The sequence below is a fragment of the Aethalodelphis obliquidens genome, unplaced genomic scaffold (genome assembly GCF_003676395.1).
Source record: "Aethalodelphis obliquidens isolate GAN/ISIS:26980383/991018 unplaced genomic scaffold, ASM367639v1 scaffold73, whole genome shotgun sequence".
NCBI classification, from domain to species: Eukaryota; Metazoa; Chordata; class Mammalia; order Artiodactyla; family Delphinidae; genus Aethalodelphis; species Aethalodelphis obliquidens.
The window spans coordinates 4,625,397-4,651,156 of NW_020838017.1; the positions used below are offsets into that span (position 1 = coordinate 4,625,397).

General features: G+C 41.5%; 1 protein-coding gene across 14 annotated transcripts in view; it reads right to left on the reverse strand.

Moving 5' to 3' along the window:
• FAM13C (family with sequence similarity 13 member C) overlaps window positions 1-25,760 on the reverse strand; it is a 149,000-nt gene that overhangs the window by 119,162 nt on the left and 4,078 nt on the right. For 3 of the 14 annotated variants that reach the window (XR_003429777.1, XR_003429776.1, XM_027091906.1), the window contains exons 1-3: window positions 16,886-17,031; window positions 10,425-10,481; window positions 6,768-6,963 (exon numbers count right to left, since the gene is read on the reverse strand). Coding sequence is in view for 12 of the 14 variants with exons in the window: in XM_027091906.1 (XP_026947707.1) it covers window positions 6,768-6,963; window positions 10,425-10,481; window positions 16,886-16,947 (315 nt within the window). In the remaining 2 variants the exon portion in view is untranslated. The other 11 variants (XM_027091898.1, XM_027091899.1, XM_027091896.1 and 8 more) reach the window with 11 other exon arrangements.

The following is a 25,760-nucleotide window of genomic DNA, read 5'->3' on the forward strand; positions in this document are numbered from 1 at the left end:
TTTTCCGCATCTACTGAGATGATCATATGGTTTTTACTCTTCAATTTGTTAATATGGTGTATCATATTGGTTGATTTGCATATATTGAAGAATCCTTGCGTACCTGGGATAAATCCCACTTGATCATGGTGTATGAGCCTTTTAATGTGCTGTTGGATTCTGTTTGCTAATATTTTGCTGAGGATTTCTGCCTCTATATTCATCAGTGATATTGGTCTGTAATTTTCTTTTTTTGTAGTCTTTGTCTGGTTTTCGTATCAGGGTGATGGTGGCCTCAGAGAATGAGTTTGGGAGTGTTCCTTCCTCTGCAATTTTTTGGCAGAGCTTGAGAAGGATGGGTGTTAGCTCTTCTCTAAATGTCTGACAGAATTCTCCTGTGAAGCCATCTGGTCCTGGACTTTTCTTTGTTGGAAGATTTTTAATCACAGTTTCAATTTCATTACTTGTGATTGGTCTGTTCATATTTTCTATTTCTTCCTGATTCAGTCTCAGAAGGTTATACCTTTCTAAGAATTTGTCCATTTCTTCCAGGGTGCCCATTTTATTGGTATAGAGTTGCTTGTAATAGTCTCTTAGGATGCTTTACATTTCTGCGGTGTCTGTTGTAACTTCTCCTTTTTCATTTCTAATTTTATTGATTTGAGTCCTCTCCCTCTTTTTTCTTGTTGAGTCTGGCTAATGGTTTATCAATTTTGTTTATCTTCTCAAAGACAGCTTTTAGTTTTATTGATCTTTGCTGTTGTTTTCTTTGTTTCTATTTCATTTATTTCTGCTCTGATCTTTATGATTTCTTTCCTTCTGCTAACTTTGGGTTTTGTTTGTTCTTCTTTCTCTAGTTCCTTTAGGTGTAACGTTAGATTGGTTTTTTTTGAGATTTTTCTTGTTTCTTGAGGTCGGCTTGTATAGCTATAAAGTTCCCTCTTAGAACTACTTTTGCTGCATCCCATAGTTTTTGGATCCTCGTGTTTTCATTGTCATTTGTCTTTAGGTATTTTTTGATTTCCTCTTTGATTTCTTCAGTGATTTCTTGGTTATTTAGTAACGTATTGTTTAGTCTCCATGTGTTTGTGTTTTTTACATTTCTCCCTGTAATTGATTTCTAATATCATAGCATTGAGGTCAGAAAAGATGCTTGATATTACTTCAATTTTCTTAAAGTTACTGAGGCTTGATTTGTGACCCAAGATGTGATTTATCCTGGAGAATGTTCCATGCACACTTGAGAAGAAAGTGTTATCTGATGTTTTTGGATGGAATTTCCCATAAATATCAATTAAATCTATCTGGTCTTGTGTCATTTAAAGCTTGTGTTTCCTTATTAATTTTCTGTCTGGATGATCTCCATTGGTGTAAGTGAGGTGTTAAAGTCCCCCGCTATTATTGTGTTACTGTCGATTTCCTCTTTTAGAGCTGTTAGCAGTTGCCTTATGTATTGAGGTGCTCCTATGTTGGGTGCATATATATTTATAGTTGTTATATCTTCTTCTTGGATTGATCCCTTGATCATTATGTAGTGTCCTTCCTTTTCTCTTGTAACTTTTTTTTTTTTTTTGCGGTACACGGGCCTCTCACTGTTGTGGCCTCTCCCATTGCGAAGCACAGGCTCCGGACGTGCAGGCTGAGCGGCCATGGCTCACGGGCCCAGCCACTCCACGGCATGTGGAATCTTCCCAGACCAGAGCATGAACCTGTGTCCCCTGCATCGGCAGGAGGACTGTCAACCACTGCGCCACCAGGTAAGCCCAACATTCTTTATTTTTATTTTTATTTTTTTTTGCTGTACGCGGGCCTCCCACTGCCGCGGCCTCTCCCATCGCGGAGCAAAGGCTCCGGACGCGCAGGCCCAGCGGCCACGGCTCACGGGCCCAGCCGCTCCGCGGCATGCGGGATCCTCCCGGACCGGGGCGCGAACCCGTGTCGCCTGCACCGGCAGGCCGACCCTCAACCACCGCGCCACCAGGGAAGCCCATTCTTTATTTTAAAGTCTATTTTATCTGAGTATTGCGACACCAGCTTTCTTTCGATTTCCATTTGCATGGAATATCTTTTCCCATCTCCACACTTTCAGTCTGTATGTGTCCCTAGGTCTGAAGTGGGTCTCTTGTAGACAGCATATATATGGGTCTTGTTTTTGTATCCATTCAGTAAGCCTGTGTCTTTTGGTTGGAGCATTTAATCCATTCACATTCAAGGTAATTATCGATATGTATGTTCCTATGACCATTTTCTTAATTGTTTTGGGTTTGTTTTTGTAGGTCCTTCTCTTCTCTTGTGTTTCCCACTTAGAGAAGTTCCTTTAGCATTTGTTGTATAGCTGGTTTGCTGGTGCTGAATGCTCTTACCTGTTGTTTGTCTGTAAAGCTTTTGATTTCTCCATCGAATCTGAATGAGATACTTGCCAGGTAGAGTAATCTTGGTTGTAGGTTCTTCCGTTTCATCACTTTAAGTATATCATTGCCAAACCCTTCTGACTTGTAGAGTTTCTGCTGAGAAATCAGCTGTTAACCTTATAGGAGTTCCCTTGTATGTTATCTGTCATTTTTCCCTTGCTGCTTTCAATAATTTTTCTTTGTCTTTAATTTTTGCAAATTTGATTACTATGTGTCTCGGCGTGTTTCTCCTTGGGTTTATCCTGTATGGGACTCTCTGCGCTTCCTGGACTTGGGTGGCTATTTCCTTTCCCATGTTAGGTAAGTTTTCGACTATAATGTCTTCATATATTTTCTTGGGTCCTTTCTCTCTGTCTTCTTCTGGGACCCCTATAACGCAAATGTTGTTGCGTTTAATGTTGTCCCAGAGGTCTCTTAGGCTGTCTTCATTTCTTTTCATTCTTTTTTCTTTATTCTGTTCCACAGAAGTGAATTCCACCATTCTGTCTTCCAGGTCACTTATCCATTCTTCTGCCTGTTATTCTGCTACTGATTCCTTCTAGGGTAGTTTTCACTTCAGTTATTGTGTTGTTCATCTCTGTTTGTTTGTTCTTTAATTCTTCTAGATCTTTGTTAAACATTTCTTGTACCTTCTCGATCTCTGCCTCCATTATTTTTCCAAGGTCCTGGATCATCTTCACTATCATTATTCTGAATTCTTCTTCTGGAAGATTGCCCATCTCCATTTCATTTAGTTGTTTTTCTGGGGTTTTATCTTGTTCCTTCATCTGGTACATAGCCCTCTGTCTTTTCATCTTGTCTATCTATCTGTGAATGTGGATTTTGTTCCACAGGCTGCAGGATTATAGTTCTTCTTGCTTCTGCTGTCTACCTTCTGGTAGATGAGGCTATCTAAGAGGCTTGTGCAAGTTTCCTGATGGGAGGAACTGGTGGTGGGAAGAGCCGGCTGTTGCTCTGATGGGCAGAGCTCAGTAAAGCTTCAATATGCTTGTCTGCTGATGGGTGGGGCTGGGTTCCCTCCCTGTTGGGTGTTTGGTCTGAGGCGACCCAACACTGGAGCGTACCCTGGCTCTTTGGTGGGGCTAATGACGGACTATGGGAAGGCTCATGCCAAGGAGTACTTCCCAGAAGTTCTGCTGGCAGTGTCCCTGTCCTCACAGTGAGGCACAGCCATGCCCCCCTCCCCCTTGGCAGGAGACCCCCCAAAACTAGCAGGTAGGTCTGGTTCTGTCTCCTATGGGGTCACTGCTCCTTCCCCTGAGCCCCAATGCGCACACTACTTTGTGTGTGCCCTCCAGGAGTGGAGTCTCTGTTTCCCCCAGTCCTGTCAATGTCCTGCAATCAAATCACGCTAGCTTTCAAAGTCTGATTCTCTAGGAATTCCTCCTCCCGTTGCTGGACCCCCAGGTTTCGAAGCCTGACATGGGGCTGATAACCTTCACTCCAGTGGGTGGACTTCTGTGGTATGTGTTCTCCAGTTTGTGAGTCACCCATCCAGCAGTTACGGAATTTGATTTTATTGTGATTGTGTCCCTCCTACCATGTCACTGTAGCTTCTCCTTTGTCTTTGGATGTAGGGTATCTTTTTGGTGAGTTCCAGTGTCTTCCTGTCGATGACTGTTCAGCAGCTGTGATTCCAGTGTTCTCGAAAGAGGGAATGAGAGCACATCCTTCTACTCTGCCACCTTGAACCAATCTCTCTATATGCTCTTTTGAAATGTGACTTTTTATAACTGAATAAAGATATAACGCTTCCATTTTACGGAAATATATGTATGTACCATTTTACAAAATATTTATATATGTAATTGTATACGTGTGTGTGTGTGTATATATATATATATATATATATGTGTGTATATATATATATATATATAAACAGTTTTGAGTCATTCACTGAATAATACTGAGTGACTGAGTGTCGGAGATCCAAAGGTGGACAAGAAAGACTGACTCACTGACCTCAAGGAACCTAAGTCCTAGTGGAGCTAACATTCACTCAAACAACGTTTGTCTAGCTTATGTGACCAACATCACAAAGCTTTAAGGCAGAGAAGAAAAACATACTTATAAAATTCTCTCCAAAGTAATCTTTTCTCAATAACTAATTACTGCTTAGCAACACAATATATGACCAAAGGAAAAAAATTCCAGAGTGAAATAAAAGGTTTTGTATAAAAAGGGGTAAGTAAATCACCAGAATCATACTTGGAAGTTCTGGGTACCTCTTGTTAGAAATATCGTGCTTTTATGTAAAAGACATTCCACTCAAGTTCTTCCAAATCTGACTAAAGAGGTTATGTAATCCCTCTGAGCCTTCGTTTTCCCATTTGTACAAAAAGATAATAATAACCATTCCATGGGATTGTCGTAAACATGGTACATACCTGGAGCACAGTAAATGCTTAAATAAGTGTCAGCTGACTTTATTAATAATATTATTTATAGATGCTCAGTCCTTTTTTTGTTTTGTTTTGTTTTGTTTTTTGCGGTACGCGGGCCTCTCACCGCTGTGGCCTCTCCCGCCAGAGCACAGGCTCCGGACGCACAGGCCCAGCGGCCATGGCTCACGGGCCTAGCTGCTCCGCAGGATGTGGGATCCTCCCGGACCGGGGCATGAACCCGTGTCCCCTGCACCGGCAGGCGGACTCCCAACCACTGTGTCACCAGGGAAGCCCTAGATGCTCAGTTCTTGATCAGTACTCAACCACTGTCAATTATATCTCTCCAAAGAAAATGGGAAGAATGAAATCTGTTTCAAATTTCTCCAAAATATGGAAGACCTAAAATGATATTATCGAAGTTCTCTTAGTCATTACGGGGAAAACAATCTCATTGTGTACACTGGGATGTTTGGAATGAACTGGAAATTTTACGTGCAGTCTTGGATTCCAATGCTGTATTATCTGCAAAGACTGTACAAGCACCTCACTCTCCTGGAATCTTCCTGTGCATGAGCAACGTGTTGGAAATCACATGCCCCATTAGCACCTTATTACAAGTGACGACTGCGTAATTTCTCTGAGGCCAGACTAAAGGATGACAAGAAAGAGGGCATTCTAGGAGAGACGGCTGGTCACCCAAAGCCCACAATGTCACAGGTGACCTTTAGTAGGAGATTCAAGGTCAGAGTCTCTCCAGACCCAGTCAGACTCTGCAGGCAGCCCTTTGGGTACCTGTGTCCTCCCCAGCACCAGACTCTCTAATCAAACAAGTGTTGGGTACACTCAGTAATAGGCAGGGTCTCAAGTTAATCATAACTCAAATGATATTTCACACTTAACCTCTCTCTACAATTCAACTCAGTTTCAGAAAATTACAACAGAACTTCATAAATGCTCACGGCATTTCATCTCACTGCAAAATTAACTGACTAAATAAGAGGTCACAATGCCAAAAAAGAAATGAGATAAAAAACACAAGGCAAATAAGAAAATTACAAGGTCAAATAAACTGCCCAGCCCAAGTTGTTTTAGCAGGAAGATCACCTGGTGCCCATTTGCAAAGTTGGACTGGACTTCAAGTTATTAGATAATTAACGTATTACACTGAGAGCCTCCCACATTATTTTTAAAGTTAACAGTTAGGTGTTAACAAAAAAGCAAAGGTCACATTAATGAAGCACCTATGTCCCCAAAACTGTGTTAGGTGCATTACAAGTATCTTAATGCTGGGACCATTAACCTCCTAGTAAGATTAAAATGGATTACATTCGTTTCATCTCTTTTAAAAGCACCATAAATTATTTGAGGGGTATTTAAGAGTTTTAAAAATCACATTCTTTGATACATCCCTCTACGACTAGAAAAGTAAAATAAATAATTGTGTATAAAATGTATTACTTGAATCAAGTTGGAAAGATGCTTCATTCATACACTTAAATACTTATCTACCTCAAAGAACCAGATTCTACACACACGTACAATCATGCACATACACGCTTGAGTGTTTTTCCAAAGCCACTAAACTGAAACCTAAGAAGAATGGCTCTGTATAACCCTGGGACTTCTGATTTGCTGAGAAGAGGCTCCAAGTTTGGGGCCAGAGTTACACACCCTAGATAAGTGAAGCTCATTGGAAATCCTCCTCCACCCTCCCCCACAAAGGACGCAGCAGCTCCCCTAAATCAATGTCAAAGTCCGGCATTTAAGAGTATCAGTTTGAAAGGGCGCTAAACGAGCAGCCTGCCCAGCGCACTCCTCTATTAACCCACGGGAGGGGCGCACGCACGCGTCCCAGGTCGCAGGTGCGCGATGACAAATCACGCTAATCTCCGCCTGCAAAATAACGTGCTCAGGCCATCACCGTCACCGGAATGGTGCTCTCGCCAGAGGAGCACCCGTCTTGGCCAAGGTCTGAGGAGGTGGGGCCCGCTACCTGACTTTCTCCGTGGCTCCTCCCGTTCTCGGCCTTGAAGATGGACTTGGGCTTCCGGGACTTGAAGTTGCCCATGCTGGGTCGCAGCACGTCCAGCCTCGCGGGCTGCTCTACATGCTGCGGCGGCTCGCGGGACGGCACGGGCTCCTCTAGCGGAGCCCCGGCATCGGGATAATTTTCTTTATCGTCTTCATCTCTAGAACAGGAAAGACCCAATTTAGAAAGCACCCATTTTGTAGAAGGTGGACATGCTGGCATGGGAAGGGAAGACCAGATCAACAGGCTTATTAGAAGGATGAACTAAGGTATCTACCATGATTATTTTTGTAATCTGGTCAGTTAATAAACAGTGACTGCTTTCAAATTGAAAACAAAAACAAAAAAAGTCTAATAATCCGCCCTGGGAAAGAGAGGCTGGTGACACTCACTGCTGCTCATTTACACGGTACCTAGCAAACTTTTTAGTGTAGGCTGCTTCAGAAGAACTGAATGTCACTTTTTAGATCACACCACATTCCCTTCCCATCTTTGCTAGTGGATACATACTTTCTGTAGTTGTAGCTTTGCACATACTATCATACTTGTTTTTCATTTTTCACTTCAAGATAGTTTCACATATGTCATGTTTTTCTCTCACCAATAATAATGTGAGATATTCCAGTTAGCTATTGTCATTCCTACATTATAGATTAACACTCTAAACCCCAGAGATTAAATAAAGGGCTAATTCACCCAGACCTGGAGTGGTCAGGTGGGTCCCCAGTCTCTCATGCATGTGTCCTTGGTTCAAGGCATGATGCTTCCTCCTCACTGGCCAGTCTCTAACCATCTCCTTACAACTTGCAGACTCATTTAAAAGTCTAACTGGGGTCTATTTTAATAGAATACATACTACCTCAATAGAATTAAGACAAGAGCCAAGTTCTACCCAGCCAAGCCATCTATCTGAACAACCCTCTCAACGCAAAGCCAAAGATCCCAGTATCTGGGTCCTGAGGGTGTGAACGGCTGGAGAAGACTGACCTGGCTGGCGTTACCTCCACACACTCAGCGCTGGGAGGGCAGTGTTCATTTTCACGCATCAATCAAATTCAACACAGCATCGCCCTGCCCCTTCAATTGCCTCAAAAATAGTGACATAATAACACTCTTATTTGAAGTCATTTGTCCCTCTTAAATCTAGATGCATTTTATTCTCTTATTTTGCTAAGAATTCAGCAACTACCATAGCCAGATGGAGCATTCCCTTTATACGATCAATATGATTGTCCTTAACCCATTAGCAATCATTCACTACTAGATCATGCAATTCTGTAGGACTGGCCACTTCCCCCAGGTGGTGTTTTTCCCTCCTGTGCCCTGACCAGCAGTACCCATAAAAGAGATTTTGGCAAGGTCAGCTAGCAAGCAATTCCTCATGGCTCAGGATACATAAAGCCAAGAGACAAGAACAGCAAAAGAAAGATTTCTATGTGGACTGCTCAGGATGCCTTTTTACAAATAGAAGATTAAACTCACTAAGCTGATATCAGGAAGATGAGCTCCAGTTAGTCTCTGGGATAAGAGCAAAGAAAACATTGGGCCAGGATGTCTGGAGCATGGCCGGGGTGCATGTCGTTGGACAAGATGTGGAAATAAAATGATGTGAAAGAGTTAAACTTAAGCCTCAGGACAAACTTAGTATCTGGTAAAGGAAAACCCAACGGGTGAAATAATTCTTCATGATAGTAACTGAAAACACAAACAAACAAACAACAAAACAACGTCAGTGACACTGGTTAATATTTTCCCTTAAGATCTGTAATTAAAAAAAAATTGTATGTCACTAATGGGTTTGGAAACCAATATCACACCATGAGTTGGAACTACACTAGTTCATTTGAAATGCACGTCTCTCACTAGTGACAAATACTACTCATCCACACACCCTATGCTCCTGGGTGAGCAACGGAAGAAGCAACAGCGACCTCTACCATAGCCTAAGTGTTCCTCATTCGAGGAGGATTCTAGCACACTCAAGAATAAAAATGACTTTTCAAATCTAAAACGACGCTTTTGATAGACTCCTTCCTAAAATAATACCTGAATTTTGTTTTACATATCATAGTTTCAAGGTGCCCAAAAGCTATAAATGTCATCCTTGACTTGAAAAACGGGGCAAAAAGCACCTTTATCTCATTACACAAATATAAAACCTAAATAGAAAAGTCATCTTTAGAAATACATTTCCAACCTATTACTGGTTCCTCAGAATCCCCAAAACAGAATATAGGTGACGTAATTTATGTCACCGCTTACTGGAATCAGTCATAACTGAGAACGAGCACGGTGTTCTGAAAAGAACAAGAGTCCAAAATATCCTCCTACTTGTTAGAAATGCAGCCGGAGCCACACCACCTCACCTCTGTGACCCTCATCCAGAAGATGCCGGCATCTCTACATGACAAAGGCAGTACGGTCTCTGTGAAATGCCTACCAAAGAAAGTTGGCTCAAGACCACAATCCAATAAATGGGGGCTACTCTCACTTGGGGCCTTGGGCCAGTGGTTATTTGCAAAGAGAAAACTGAAGGTTATTTTTAGTCTTCCCAATACCTCCAGGATAAATTCCAAACTCCTTAGCAGGGTATATAAACCCTTTGTAATCAGGTCTTTGTTTATCTCTGGAACTTTATTTCTTACCACTCCTGGCATCCTCAGCTCTCAGGGTTCCTGCCATCCTGAACTGCTTGCTATACCTTCAAGTTGAATTATTTTCTCTGCCCTCTGTTGGCTTACCAGTAAGTTGCTCCCTCTGCTTGGTTTTTCGGCCTTATATTCCACCAAAAAAAGAGTCATGTGACACGTAGAGTTTTCTTCAGGAATCCATCCCAGAAACCTCACTGGGCTATTTGGTCACTCTAAGTGAATCCTCTGTTTCCCGCTAGTAAAGCAGCACTTAATGCACTGTAGCATCATCATCTGTATTCTGGCCTATCTCCTCCAGTGAACTGAATTCCTGGGAGCAGGGATTGGTTTGAATTTCTCCATCCCGTATCTCCACTGGTTTCTGGCACACAAAAATGTATGAAACAAAGGCCTTCAACAAATGTCTGTTATCCAACAAGTGTCCCACAGACCAGTGTCCAAATGCTGCCTCATAGCAGCTGTGTTATCTTGGATGAGCTATAATCCCTCTGAGCCTCAGTTTCTCCATCTAGGATGAGGAGGGTAACATCAGCTTCCTTTCAGTTGTTTAGATTAAATAATAAAATGCATGTGAAAGTGCTTGAGTGAAGCAAATGTAGAAGAAATGGTTAACGTGAAGGTTCTGCCATCGTATCATGAACCCGGTGATGACCAAGATCCAGACACTCAATGCCACGTTTGGTGAATAAATCTAGAAGCTCTTCCTTAAGGTCTATGATGGGAACAGATGTGCTAATCAATGAATTCAATAGGCATTTACTGAGCATTCTCCATAGAAAAGGTACCGTCCTGAGTGCTAAGGGGGGTATACAAAAGTGGACAAAACAAAACTTCCTTCAACAGCTGATAATCTATTAGAAGAAACAGAACATGAGAACAAAGGATTAGAATTCAAAGAAGAGACTTAAGATACCAGATCCAGATGGTTTCTGTCCTTCATAATTAAGAACCAAGCAATGGTGAGTCCTACCTGAGACTAGAGCAGTCAGTCTGATCTTCATGCAGAGAGACCGTGTCTTCGTCACACCTGGAGAGAGGAGATAAAACCACATCAGATCCAACTGTCTGCTGCAGCAGAAGCAGCAACAGTCTAAAATTATCTGACGATTAGCACAGGAAACTAAAAAATGGAACAATCTTTACCACTCTCACTCAAGCCAGCGTCAATTCCCCAACGTCTACCAGGTAACGATACCAATGTTGTCATATCACGTGAGCTTAAACGCTTAGAACCAGAGGTAACACTCCTTTTTCGTCCACTACTCTGCATCACCTAAGCAAACAAGATCTTAGCAAGAACCTAAGTGTTCACAGCACTTGAGGGAACATCTGACACCAACACTGGTGGATTGCTGTCGGCTCAAAAGAGACTCCGCTACATGCCTCTTGGCATTTCTTCTGCCTCAAGGCAGTCCCAAACCACACCAGCTACCCTTTGGCTCACTCCATTGGCCTCCAGACTTTCTTGACATCCTTCCTTTTCACAAAATTTCTGAAATAACCTCGTGAAAAATTCTTGGCTCTTCCATATTCAAAACTCTCCAGTGTTCCACGCTGCCTAAGTGCCTCTGGAGGAGGACCATTCTCTCACTCTAGTGTATGAGGGAGCCTTCGTTCCTATTCTCAGCCCTTCCCACTCCGCCTCACCCCACACCACTCCAGCCTGGAATGCTTTTTTCCATCTTCAACTCCTACTCAGCCTTCACTGCTCCAGCCTCACAAGCTCTGTGAACTTTCCTCGCCACGTTCACCCACGTGCCATGTTCCCATTTTAACCTTAGTACAGAATGGTTTACTCTTCATTCTGAGGTTTTAGTAACCAACTAGATCTTGCCTAGCACTGTTATGTAATTCCTTTGTACCTCTGAGATCTTTTAAATTAGTTGTTAATTCCATGAAAAGAAATAACCATCATTTCTTTTTCTAGATACACTGCCACAGTGCCTACAATGTTACCCCAGAGTAGACACTCAATAAATGCTTGAATCAAATCATTAACTCGGGCCCCTCAGCAAGTCTGTTCCCTGGAATAATTGAACAAGCATTTATTGAGCACTCGCTGCCTTCCAAGTACTGCCTTAGGCATTGGAGCTGTGCTTCTCAAACTTTTTGGGATTCACGATTGACCAGTTGGTTTTCTATTTCCAGTCCACTGTGGAGAGATAATTTGGTAAAAAGGTCGCAGGAATATCAAATTCCTATAAAAGTTATTAAAGGCATACTCCCTGTTTCTGTACTGTTCTTGTCTCAGACAAGTTACAATTTGTGAACAACACTTTGAGTAGCACTCCTGCTAAAGGACAGAAAGTTGAGAAAGACCTAGACCCTGCTCTGACAGAGTCCCAATGTAATGAGTAGATATAAATAAATAAATATCTACATACATAGATATAACCATAATACAGTATTTATACTACATGAAATCTTTTAGAAATTTAAAATATTCCTTACCAGCAGTGGTGTATAATTTACCCACAAAACAAACTGATGAAAGCTTCAGTCCTCTTCCCTTACTATCCCTTTTAAATTATGGTTTTGTAATGAATTAAACAAAGGCTCTAACCTAACAGACTCTAACCCTCTTTACCTGCTGGCAGCTGGGGAAAAAAAATGCATCGACTTAACAAAATGCTCTCCTTAACAAAATGAACTCAATTTCCTTGCTTTCCCATTTTTTTTTTTTTTGACTCTCAATAACCCACTTTGTCCATCTCATGGAAAACAACAATTAAATTCCTAAACGTTGTCTTGTTCTCCTCCATTAGAGGCATTTACTGTAATAGATCGTCGGAGCTGTATAATGAATAAAAATGTTTCCCAATCAAAACAACCTAGCTAAGTAGAAAAGCCAATGAAGAACAGAAATCTAGAATTGTTGCTTCCAAAGAACTAGGGTTCAAACAGAGTTTCAACCTTAGAGCTCAACAATACCTATTGTTTGGGAATTTGGCAAGAACTATTTTTTCTCCCCCTCATTTGATTTATTAATTTTTCTTCCCAAAGTACAATTAGTTAAAAATAAGAAATCGGCACCAGAACATACAAAGTTGCAGATGCTTTCCGAAATGTGAAGCCAGACCTAATTAGCTGATCCGATTTTAAGGACTACTGAACAACTCCAGTCATCACTCAAGAAAACACAATTCCTAGCCTGCAGACATAGTGATGAAACAGATCTCCTTATGGCTTCCGTGGCACACATATGCAAGCTCTTTTAGTTCAATTTCCATTTGCTTTGATGAAGACCATCAAGCTCTACTCAATTAACATCTTTCTGATTGTTCTACTGATTCCTCGCCCAGGAGCCCCCCCCCCACAAATGCACAATACTGGCCCAATTATAAAACTGGATTCCACACTGGGAACCCATATCCAAATATTCCTACTCCTGGAAAAAAAAAAATCAACTCAGATCAAGTGTCCAACTGGTCTTGGGCATGAGATTCTCTTCCTACACGTTATTCCAATAAAAGAATTTAAAGACCAACCCTTTAATGATGTTCTTTGTAAATTATCAAAACCAGGCATCTTCTAGTACAAACTTTTTCAAACTATAAATTGTGACCTATTAGGAGGTCCTGATATTAGAGAGCAGCTACCGGCATTTTGTTGTTACTATTGGTAGAGAAACAGAATAGAAAATGTCAGTATAGTGAGGGTTAAGTGTTATTTCACGAAACTTGTTTAAATAAACCGTATCTATACATTTGTGCTGGACTGCGACATAAAATGTGTTGATTGTTGTTCACAGTAAAAAATGTGAAGACACCTCTATTAACTGACTTCCTTTGAGGTTCTCATCAACTAGATTCTAAGTTCCCAGAGTTCTTAATTTGTTGTTGCCCAGACAATACATGGATAATTTGTCCTTGCCCTCATTTCTTTGTGAAATGCTCAGGGTCGTAACTCTTCTATTTGGACTTTTGCTTCCTCTATCAACCACAAACAAGAAAAAGTTAGATGGTACTTTATAGTTCACCTTCTCTTTCATATGATCTCAATTAAGCCTGACAATGGTGTGAGGTAGGAATTACCTTCACACAGGGGCTGAGGAATTTCCCAGGATTCCGAGGAGTAAAGCAGTGATGCCTCTGTCACTTCTGCTCCACCACACTAAGCCCACTGAACAGTCTCTTCAGTCTACGTTCCCAGGGGTTCACAAGAGAGAGAAAGACTTGTTTCTTAGGATAATGGTGGAGTAAGAAATACCCATGAGAGGTTCTCTTTTTTGTCTTGAGGTAAATAAGAAGAGAGATCTCAGTCTGGTGAGTAGATAAAATGTAGTTGTACCCGGAAGGGGACTTCTATTCCCTGCAGTACCATGTCCCTTGAAGGCACAGTTGCAGGGGTATAGCCTGCAATCCTGTGGGATTTCTCAAAGTGTGTCTGATTAAAATACAGGTTCCACTATATGCAATATCCTGGGATAAACCATAATGGAAAAGAATATAAAAAAGAATGTGTGTGTGTGTGTGTGTGTGTGTGTGTATAACTGAATCACTTTGCTGTACAGCAGAAATTAACACAACACTGTAAATCAACTATACTTCAATTTTTAAAAATAAATTAATTTTAAAAATGGAAAAAAAAATAGCAAGTTCCAGCCTCATCCCCACCCGCAGCCCCACTAGATCAACTCTCTGGGAGTGGAGCCCAGGAATGCGAGTCTTTCTGCCCTCTCCCCACATAACTAGTATGCTTCTGAACAGTTCAACACTGACCTAAAGGTTTAAAAACCCAGACCAGCAAGTGGGCTGACTCCAACATAATCACCCACTTCTAGGTTCCCACTTGGGAATAAAGCCTGGGAAGCTGGATTTTTCACAAGCCCCCATTCCCTTCCCCAGTTGATACTGATAATCAGTTGGTTTTGAGAATTACTGCTTTGCATGATAACTAATTTGTTGCAGAATTCATTGCTGGGCAGGCTTCATTTCAAATAACAGGTTAGCCAGGGCAACAGAGGAAATGACCATGGAAAAATAACAGATGAAAAGGCGCTGCAGATACAGAAGAGAAGGCCAAGGCCAAGGCCATTCTGATCTCAGAAGAATTTGGGTAGCAAAAGAAATTGAACTGGTCCAGAGCTGCACAGACAGGGCCAGGCATGGGAGAAACTGAGAAAAGCATAAAATACATCCCTGAGTCCCTCCCAATTCCCCTTCACCTTGACTCTTATAAGACCCCAGCTGGCAAAGCAGAACCCTCTTAGGTTAGACTAGCTGCTAACATAATTTATAGTAAAGTATTAATGACAATTTGAATCCACCTCCCAGGGGCACAGACTTTTTAATTTCCATTTTAATAAGGGTCGCCACCAGAGTTCTTCATCCAAAAACAAAATCATCTCTAGGTAGAATTTCAGGCACTAAAAAAGATAAGTACATGTGGGTAGGAGGAAGTAGGAGTGAGGTGGGGATAGGAGAAAGGGGACGTTTTCTCGTATCTAAAACATGTAAGAGAGGCAAGCGTCTCCTCTGTGCATGCCGAGACCAGACGTGAACATTTACTGATTACATGCTACTTCTTTGTCTCAGTGTAGTGCATCCTGGTCCTGCTGACTTTAGGGTCATGCCCAGAGAACCACGGAAAACGGTTCATATTACTGAGAGGAGGAGAAAATACTATATTAGAGGATAACTAGCTTTAAATGACCCTCGTCTGTACTGTTACACCTATGAAGATTTGGTATGCTTCAAATGTTCTCCTCAGGTTTTTACATTAGCCAGATGGCATTCCCATTGTCACTCAGTGCCTTTTAAAATAAATCACTGTCACTTCTGTGAAAACAACAACAGGACCTTATGCAATCAGAACTCCTTGGGGAGTGTCCAAAGACAAGGTACCAGACTTTCCCCAGCATTTAACTATAAAGCCATTTTTTAAAAAACTGTCCATGTGAAATCTAGAATTAAGTGACTCCATTTTGAAGCTGCGATGCCTATGGCTGACTCTGGGGATTCAGCCACACAGGGGTCCTGAGACTCAGGCCCAGAAAGCATCTGGTGCTGTAAGCACAGCACAAGGAGGAAAGCAATACCTGTGCACCTGAACCAGGGAGTCACAGCCTCATCTTTGGCCTGCATGCTTTGGCCTGCATCTCTCCCCACTCTTAGGCTTTTAGAAAAGCAAAGCTGTAGCACCATTACCAAGCAGTCTCATTAAGGGGACACAGCAGGTCCCAATGAGTATTCTACATTGGATCTTCTAAAATCAACCCTGGGCCTTTTTTTTAAAAAAAGTAACTAAACTTAAGTGAGCCCAAAGCTCAACACCGAGAGCAGCATATCCAAACAGAGAAACAAAGGAATGTGAAAAACAAGAGGGCCCGGGAAGCCCTGCAGCCCTCATCACCCAGTCATCGTGACAGTGACTTGAAACTCACATAATTTATTTGCCTTTTAGGGAACTTTAGCAAATAACTCCCAAGTTACCGGGACTTCTGTATCAAACTTTTTTTGACGCAGCGTTTTTAAATGTAGTTGAGTATACAACCTTACACCCCCTTTTTCCTGAAAAAATGTTTAGAGTGACTTCTATCATAAGGTCCTGGAAGTAAACATAATGAGTTAGCCTAGAGAAAGACTACTAAATAAAGTACAGACATTTCATACATATATGGATATATGTAAATTATATATCAGTGACATATAGTATTAGCATAATATACTACCTGTTAATTTTTAACATATACATATAACATAGTATTAGAAAAACATATTAAGGAAGGGATGACAAGAATTAAAACCACAAACTATAAATATCTAATAAAAAAATACCATGCATGCTGGCCTTGAGTAAAATATTCACTCCTTCATTCCATGTTTGAACGGTGTTAGTCGTCCCAATCGAAAGCTTTAACCATGAGACTAGATAACGCATTCCTCCTATAGCCAGATCTCTGAGGGCAGAAGACAAAATTGACAAAGGGCATGCAAGAAAAGTTTACTCTACTGTGTCTTAAAAGTCTGTACACAGCAGAGGGTGAGACTAAGTTTAGCCTATTTATCACATGCTGGAATCCAACTCATTTCACATCCATCTCCTATTTGCCGTAAATGTACACAGCATGCTCCATGAAAACAGACACCAGCGTTGGCAAAATACAACAAAGCTTTGCTACTGACATGTCAGAGAGATTTATTTTTTTTAAAAATCTGAACTCCAAGAACACGTATTTTGGAGCACTGAGCTCCCGCAGGCCATCAGTTTGTTTTAATCACTCTCCCATAGTTGCTAAAAGACTGATTTCAACCTGTAAAGATTTCTGGGCCCCATCAGTCCCCACATCTCGCGGTCTTCACAACCCCAGATTACAGGAGACAATGCATCTAGTACCCAGAGCGGCTGGAAACAGTAGAGGATACCTTCCGGATAGTTGCTTCCTGAGAAAGGCATGCAAATCTTATTTTAGTGACAAAAAGCACTTACTCTGTTACAGCGGTGCTGCTGAAGGAATTATCCTGAAGGCTGAAACAGAAACAAGAAAACATCAGCCAAGTCCGGCCGGGGAGCCGTCTCCCTGATTGCTCTCCGGGAGTTAGAGCACATACACAAACATGGCATTGCAAGGCAAGTCTCAGGGCTCCCCGGCACACTCGCTCTACCTTGGGCTGCTGTCTGCACATGCTCGTAACGACACCCCCAGCAGGGGCCCGGCCGCACGGGCGAACCACAAAGCCCGGCAGCCCGCGAGGCTGCGGGGACAGAGCTGGGCGGGGCGCGGCGGCGGGGCCGGGACCCCGGGACCCCGGGACCCCCTCGAGGAGCACCTGGAGCGTGACCGCACGACCCCAATCTCGCCAGCCGGGCGCCGAGTTTAATCCGGGCTTCCCGGTACCCGCCACCCCCGGGAAAGCCTGACTGTTTCTGCCTAGGTGCTGAAATCCGCGGGCGACTTGCTTTCTTCCAGACGTCTCCTACCAGTTTTACAGAACTACCTCCCTCTAGGGCTGGAGGCTCGCAGAGATTCAGAAACCGTTCAGAAAAAGCTGGAAGGGAACGAGAAGGGGGAGGGAAACATAGCTGCTGTTTTGGGGGTGTGGATGTGTGGGTGTGTGTTTATTGCCCAGGAAAAAGAAAAGCCTCTGAAAGAGGGCTAGCTGCATCACACCAGATCTGTCTGCACTCTGTTATTTCAGTCCCGAAGAGGAAGCGCCCAGCCCCGGACTGCAGAGCTGTGAATGAGCCCACGCAGGGCGGGTGAAGAATTTGTTCCAGGCATTAGCTGGTGACTGGGTGGGGGGACCGTGAGCGAGATGGGGTTTCCTCTGCAAGAGCAGCCCGCCCGAGCTCCACTCCCAACCACCTTTACAAAAGATGAGAGAGCAAATGCACCCACGCTACCGCCTTTAAATAAAGGCAGCCTTGCTGGGGGAGGGGAAGGCTGTTAGCCCCTACCTGCTTCGTTACCCTGGAGATGTTTGTCCTGAACTCTTTCCATCGTTAATTTCTCCTGCCCGTTGACCTTGATATGGAGTGAACAGTCACCTGGGAAAGATACTTATTTTGAATTTCGAATTAAGAAGATTCCCCATTCCCTTCTTTTAATTTCTCCACTCCCAGAAGCAGCTGAGATGGTTTTTGGTCAAAATTATATCAGACGGTGAGTTAAACGCTAGCAAAAAATTTCAAAATTTCATTTTCAGGTTATCAGAAAAATTACTCAAAACTTGGTACTAAGGGGAAAGAGCGAGACCTTTCAGTGTCACGAGACATTTTTCACAGGTCCACCCAAGGACTGCTTAATTCTCTAAAAAAAAAAAAATGGACTTGTGTTTGACATGCTATTCACTCTTAAGTTCGATTCCTGACACGGTGGAGTTACGTGTTAACATGGTACATTTTGTCCAATCGTCCAGAGGAAAAGATAACCTCAGCATTGATGGTTTTATTGCGTTGTGCAGCTTTAACCAATCTTGCATCTAACCTAACAATCTTATACTAACATTCTTTCTAAATGCCTGCAAATGTTCAGATCCTCAAAACGTTCTTGGAACCAAGAGCATCATCATCTTATAGATCCCCTCATTAATCATCATCTCATAGATCCCCTCTTATGGATCCCCTCATTAAAGTTAACAGATCTCTGATATGCCCCTATATTTGTATCAGAGTCATATCTTTAACTTTCAAAGTTATACTCTGAAAAATCAAAATAGAGTTTTCAAAGACCAACAGGTTTCCTTAAGGTCCTTTGCAATTTTCCTTTCCTCTCTCTAAATATTTTTAAAAGTAGCTGAATAAAAGCCTAACACAGGAATTCCCTGGAAATATCACAGGTTTGCTTCCAGACCACCACAATAAAGCAAATGTTGCAATAAAGCTCGTCACACGAGTTTTTCGGTTTCCCAGTATGTATAAAAGTTATGTTTAGGGGCTTCCCTGGTGTCGCAGTGGTTGACAATCTGCCTGCCGATGCAGGGGACACGGGTTTGTGCCCCGGTCCGGGAAGATCCCACATGCCGCGGAGTGGCTGGGCCCATGAGCCATGGCCACTGAGCCTGCGCGTCCGGAGCCTGTGCTCCGCAACGGGAGAGGCCACAACAGTGACAGACCCGCGTACCACAAAAAAAAAAAGTTACGTTTACACTATACTGTAGTCCACTAAGTGTGCAATAGCATTATGTCTGAAAAAACAATGTACATACCTTAATTTAAAAATACTTCATTCCTAAAAAATGCTAACCATCACCTGAGCTTTTAGCAGGTTGTAATCTTTCTGCTGGCGGGGGGAGGGTCTTGCCCCGATGTTGATGGCTGCTGACTGGTCAGGGTGGTGGTTGCTGAAGGGTGGGAGGCTGTGGTCATTTCTTAAAATAAGACAAGGAAGTCTGCCACGTCAATTTGAGCTTCCATTCACAAATGATTTCTCTGGAGCATGCAATGCTGCTTGATAGCATTTTCCCCACAACAGAATTTCAAATTGGAGTCCGTCCTCTCAAACCCTGCCACTGTTTTCTCAACCAAGTGTGTGTAGTATTCTAAATCTTTTGCTGCCATTTCAATAATCCTCACAGCATCTTCACCAGGAGTAGATTACATCTCAAGAAACCATTGTTTTTATTAACCATAAGAAGCAACTCTTTCGTTGAAGGTTTATCATGAGATTGCAGTAGTTCAGTCACATCTTCAGGCTCACTTCTAATTCTAGTTCCCTTGCTATTTCCACCATATTTTCAGTTACTGACTCACCACCTGAAGTCTTGAACCCCTCAAAGTCATCCGTGAAGGTTGGAATCAACTTCATCCAACCTGCTGTTAATGTTGGTATTTTGACCTCTTCCCATGAATCACCAATGTTCTTAATGGCATCTAGAATGGTGAATCCTTTCCAGAAGGTTTTCAATTTACTTCGCCCAGATCCATCAGAGGAATCACAACCTAGGGCAGCTACAGCCTTACGAGATCTATTTCTTAGACAGCAAGGCTTGAAAGTCTGAAGTACTCCTCGATTCATGGGCTGAAGAATGGATGCTGTGTTTTAATTTCCTACAGGAACATCGCCTTTGAACTCACAGCTTGGCTGTTTGGCACAAGAGGCCTATAGCTGTCACATGTCCTCCTCACTAAGTTTAATCATTTCTAGCTTTTGATGCTAGTGAGAGATGTGCAATTCTTCCTTTCACTTGAACACTTGGAGGCAATTGTAGACTTATTAGCTGGACTAATTTCAATGCTGTTGTGTCTCAGGGAATAGGGAGACCCAAGGAAAGGGAGAGAGACAGGGAATGGCCAATTGGTGGAGCAGTCAGAACACACAGAACATTTATCAATTAAGTTCGTCATCTTCTATGGGCGCAATTCGTGGTGCCCCAAAACAATTACAATAGTAACATCAAAGAGCACTAATCACGGATCACCATAACAAATATAATAATAATGAAAAAGTCTGATATATTGCGAGAACTATCAAAATGTGACAGAGTCATAAGATGAACAAACACTGTTGGAAAAATGGTGCCAAAAGACTTACTTGACACAGGGTTGCCACAAACCTTCAATTTGTTAAAAAAAAACGCAGTGTCTGGGCTTCCCTGGTGGCGCAGTGGTTGAGAGTCCGCCTGCCGATGCAGGAGACTCGGGTTCGTGCTCCGGTCCGGGGAGATCCCACATGCCGCAGAGCGGCTGGGCCCGTGAGCCATGGCCACTGAGCCTGCACGTCCGGAGCCTGTGCTCCGCAACGGGAGAGGCCACAACAGTAAGAGACCCCCGTACCGCAAAAATACAAAACAAAACAAAACAAAAAAACGCAGTGTCTGCAAAGAGTAATAAAGGGAAGCACAATAAAATGAGGTATGTCTATATGGTCTCAGATTTGAACTCTATGGACTGAAATAACTTTAGAAGTATTCAGCCCTTGAATGATTTAACATATAGTGTGAATACATTCCTAAGCCACCTACTGCCTCATATGAGTTATGTTCAGGAGTGTCAGACGTGGCCTCTTCTATGTACACTATGTACGTGTACACATTATTTAAAAATCACAAAACAAGGTTTATTCTTTCTGTTTTATTGAGACCAAAAAAGGTAAGTTTATATTCAGCATTCTTGGCTCTAAAAATTCAAAGGTTGCCAGTTTTCAGAAACCTCTTTTACTCATTGTCTATGGTGCTGATTCCAAATGTTCTAATGCAGAGAAAGATCATACTTTTCTCATTTAAGTATTCCTAGTGATCTATTTGGAATGGAAAAATATAATGCTCTCAACTTTGAAACAGGACTTGGACAAGTGTATGAAGTAATGTGGGCCCTTCAAAAATAACGTGAAATAACAACTGTATAAAATAAGTGCAGGTATTCAATAATATCCACGGATAAGAAATAAGGATTTTCAGCAGCTCCATGAATATTATGGACTAAAATTAGCTTTTAGGTAGTATTCTCATTCAATGAAACCATTTTTTGATATAGTTGATTATGGTTAAAACAAATACAAAAATGTCCCAGAAAAAAAAAATACTTGTTTTTCGCAGCATGCAAAAAACTCAACCATTTTAATTCTTATTTTTAACCAATTCTTCTAACATTATTTGTTTTCATTTTAAATCAGGTTTAAAGTTTATCTTTATAGTGTCTGGGGCTTTGTTTTGTTCTGATATTTTGTATTATTCAACTTGGAATAGGAAAATACTGGTGAATAATCATACAACATCCGGTTATTTTGGAAACACTAATTGACTAAATAGTAGTTCAAGATGAGTTTAAAAAGAGAAGCAGAAAACCTACAGTCCTGGAGTTCTAGAAGTAAGTTGTACATCAGTGTTTCCCAAAGTGTCCTCAGTGGAATTCTAGTCTCCCAGATGGTCTAAGAAAAGAAAAGAAAAAAAGAGAGTTACATGATCAGAAATAAGTTTTTGAAAGGATGTATATTATAACTTCACAATGCATATTAGGCAGTATTTTGTTTTTCAACCAACATTTCTCAAACTCAATGAAGACCAGTTTTTTGTTCAATGTTATCTATTAACATCATGTTGAACTGGGAATTTTGAGGAAAAAGTTCCAGAGTGTATCAGGGGAAAAAAAATGCAAAACAGATTAACTGGTATAATTATTAATTGAACAAATGATGCCACATGGTTGTCACTATTCCATAGCTATGAACAAGCCAGACACTGTCCCTGTCATCATGTTTTTAGAGTAATTATGAATGTATGTATACACATATAATATATAGTATATATTTTATGCACAACCCTATTTTATACAATATAAGTAGAATAAGGGGGGAATAAAGATGCTAGATTTAATATGGTTAATTCACTTAAATGTTAAAAGTTTCAATGTTTTACTTTTTCTATCAGTACTCTTAAAATCAACATCTGAATTTCAGGCTTAATAGTCTTTATTATAATTGAAGATAAATTAATTCTAATGTATGGACTTGGCTATACGCAAAATATAAAGCAATAATATAGTGGTCAAGAAAGAAATGTCTAGAGTTGCCAGGGTTCAAGACCCACCAGTTACTAGTAGTTTGAACTTGGACAACCACTCCACGCCTCAGTTTTCTCAACTGTAAAACTGGAGGTAATAATGACCTATCTCATGGATTTTAATGGAGACTAAATGACGTAACTGAAAATGACAGAAAAAAGTCCATAAATGTTGTCATCAATTTTTATTATTATTACAATAAATAAGAATATATAAACAAAGTCTGGAACAGGATGAACAAACTGCTGTGCTTGGGTAGTAGGTTTAAAAGATGATATTTTCTTTCTATTTCTCATAATGGCACAGTGTTTATATAGGGTTTTTTTTTTTTTTTTTAAGAACAATAAAAATGAAAACTTTACTAAATGCAGATGGGCTGCTCTTAAAAATGAAATGAGCTCCCTCCAGACTGGCTCTGTGCTCACTTTACATTTCTTTGATGTAAATACCCACACATCCCTGGAAGAACATTCCATTCTGAGAAATCCCCTTCTGCAGGCTCCTGCGGCAAGCAGCCAGCACCCTAACAATGCCAGGAAGTCAGCAGAGGCCTGCCCCGCTGGTAGGCTGGTAGGCACACAGCGCGCCTCGGAGCTTCCTGCCCGCAGCCTTGGGAGTGAGCAGGCTTCCCCGTGCAAAGAGAGAGCTCTTGCCTGAAAAGATAATGTTCCGTTAAGGAAACTCTCCCTAATTCTCTGTCCTCTTGTCCTTTCCCTCTCCAGCCCCAGTACCTGATGTGGCAACCAAAGAGGCCTCATCATCTGAGTGATCGACCGCTCGGAGCTCCCGAAGATTCAAAGATGTCCAGCGAGGCGAAGCTGAGATACCAAAAATATAAACCAGTGGAGTACTGGTTATGATATTGGTTTCCATTCAAACATCCCCCCACCCTCCAACGAATGCTAGTGTACAGCAAGTCCACCTCTGTGTGACAATCTCTCTTTGATTCATCTGACAACAAAATGCAGATATGTAAACGGATTGCTAATCAAAGTTTTAATTTGTGTAAAAGATTCAGGATTCCATGAAGTCAGTGGAAGTGATGGTGGAGACTGGTCTGAATCACATTCAAGACCAGTGATAAACGAGGTTTTGGCAATAACAAGAATAAAAAATTGACAAGGATGGTGACATGTCAATACCGAAGGGAATGAGTTAAATATCAAAGGATTAAGAGTGGTTCTTGGAAAAATGTATGAAGCCCTTAATTAATTTTGTAAATGTTACCTTTTAATAATTATGTAGTACATGTCAAATGTCAAGTGAAGGTGATCATTCTGAGCTATTAAAATTTTTGCAGAAAAATTATATATAAATCCCCTCCAATGGGCATAATTTATTTTTCATTGTTTCTAAGAATTAGCTATGACAATTATATCCATAACGGAAGGTAAGAACATTTTTATAACATATTTGCTATTTACCATGACCTACCAGGCCCAATGCACCCTGGGCCTGAGACAACTCTGAACTTCCCTCCAATCATATTGGCCTCCCTGCTCTTATTACAACAGGTGAACTTGATCCTTCCCTAGGCCCTTTGCACTTGCTATTCCCTTTGCTGGGAACACCACCCCCAAATCTGCTCAAATGTGCTTCCTTGAGGAAAATGTCCCTGACCACACTCCCTAAATTAGCAGCTCCCATCACTTTATTCTGTCTTATTTTCTTCATAGGACCTGATGTGTAATAATTGTTCGTCTATTTGTGTTATAATTGCCTCCCCCACTAGAATGGGAGCTCTTTGAAGACAAAGATTTGTGGGTCTTATTCACTACTGTACCCCCAGGGCTGAAAATGGTGTCTACCATGGTAGCTACCCGGTAAACGCTTGTGAAATGAAATGAGTGAATATTCACTTCCGCCGTTTTTTTCCCCAAGATAAAGCTCTATTCACCCCTTATTTTTTCTATTTACTTTGACATGTTAGCTCCTGTTTTAAGTGACTCACCTTAAGTGGGCTTTTTCCAAGACAAGTTACCTTCGGATAATGAGGCTTTCCTGTTTCAGACCTTTCTTCCTTGGCTTTGCAGGAATAACAAACAGATTTCATGCTGTTATGCCAACACAGCTGATGGTGCCAGTTGCCCAAGACATTGTTTGTTCCTGAGGTGTGGTCCCAGTCCAGCCAGAAAGACAACAGGGGATCGATCAATCACCAGTGTTTGCTATGGGACAAGATGGTAGTAGAATTATTGATTTAGAACGCCTTATTAAAACAAAAATTTTCTTGGGAAAAAACACATTTCATTATTAACACCTTAGCTTGAATTAATTTTCAGATGATCAAATACATCCTTCCTATTGATGGGATTCTTAAGAACCTCAGGAGTTAACTGGTCTAATTCTTTTTTAATATCTAAACTTGTACCAGGGCAATCCCCCAACTGCTGCTTGAAACCTTCAGGAACAAGAAATTTACACTCCACAAACTCCTTTATTGGACTCCTCTAATTCTTGAAAATAATTTCTTTCCACTTGATCCCTCCCCCGCCTCTTGTTACTTTCAACCGTGAATGAACACCCCTAAAAATGAATCTACTCCATCTTCTGGTCTCCTGGCCAAATCTTCCCCATTCCTTCAGTACATTTTCACATGGTGTGATTTAGAATCCCTTCAGTGTCTTTCTGGGTTGTATAGAACTGGATAAACTGTGAAAATATCCTCTTAAAGTGCACCTACTACCCTGAACATGTTATTACTCCAGGCATGGTTTGTTCAGTGAAGACTGAAATGGGATTCGCATCTCCTCCTCTCAACATTATACTCTTTGCATGTGGCCCAAGATAACTATGCGTGGTTCTGGTGGTTATATCACCCCACGGACCCAGATGGCTGGAGTCAACTGCTACTCCAGAGCCACACCTGTGCCTTCCAAAGGAGAGTAACTGGTATGTGGAACCCAAGTCCCAGCTCTGCATACATTCCTATGAAATTCTATGTTGTTTCGTCTGACATTGCATACAATCAAATCCAACCTTTCACATCTTTTTAGAATATATACTTTTAGCAAAAGTTATGTTGGCTCTCTCTTCCAGTGTCATGGAATCAGTATGCTGTAGGTACACCCCTCCCCAAAACTGGAGCATACAATAAATATACTTTTAGTCAATTTGTAATTTTTTCATTTATATAAATCAGGAGAAATGTATTAAATAATTATTTAATATAGTAAAACTTAGAATATTTGAAGTTATGTTACTTTATGGGCAGAGTAGGGTAGGTGGGCAGAGAAGCAATGAGAAAAAGGGCTTGGGCCCAATATTTGGGGTGCTACTAGGGTGAGAGACACCAGGGTAGGGGCCCCACAGTTACCAGGTAGCAGCCTGAAGTCGTAAACTGATTCAAGGTAGGAGGGGCAGT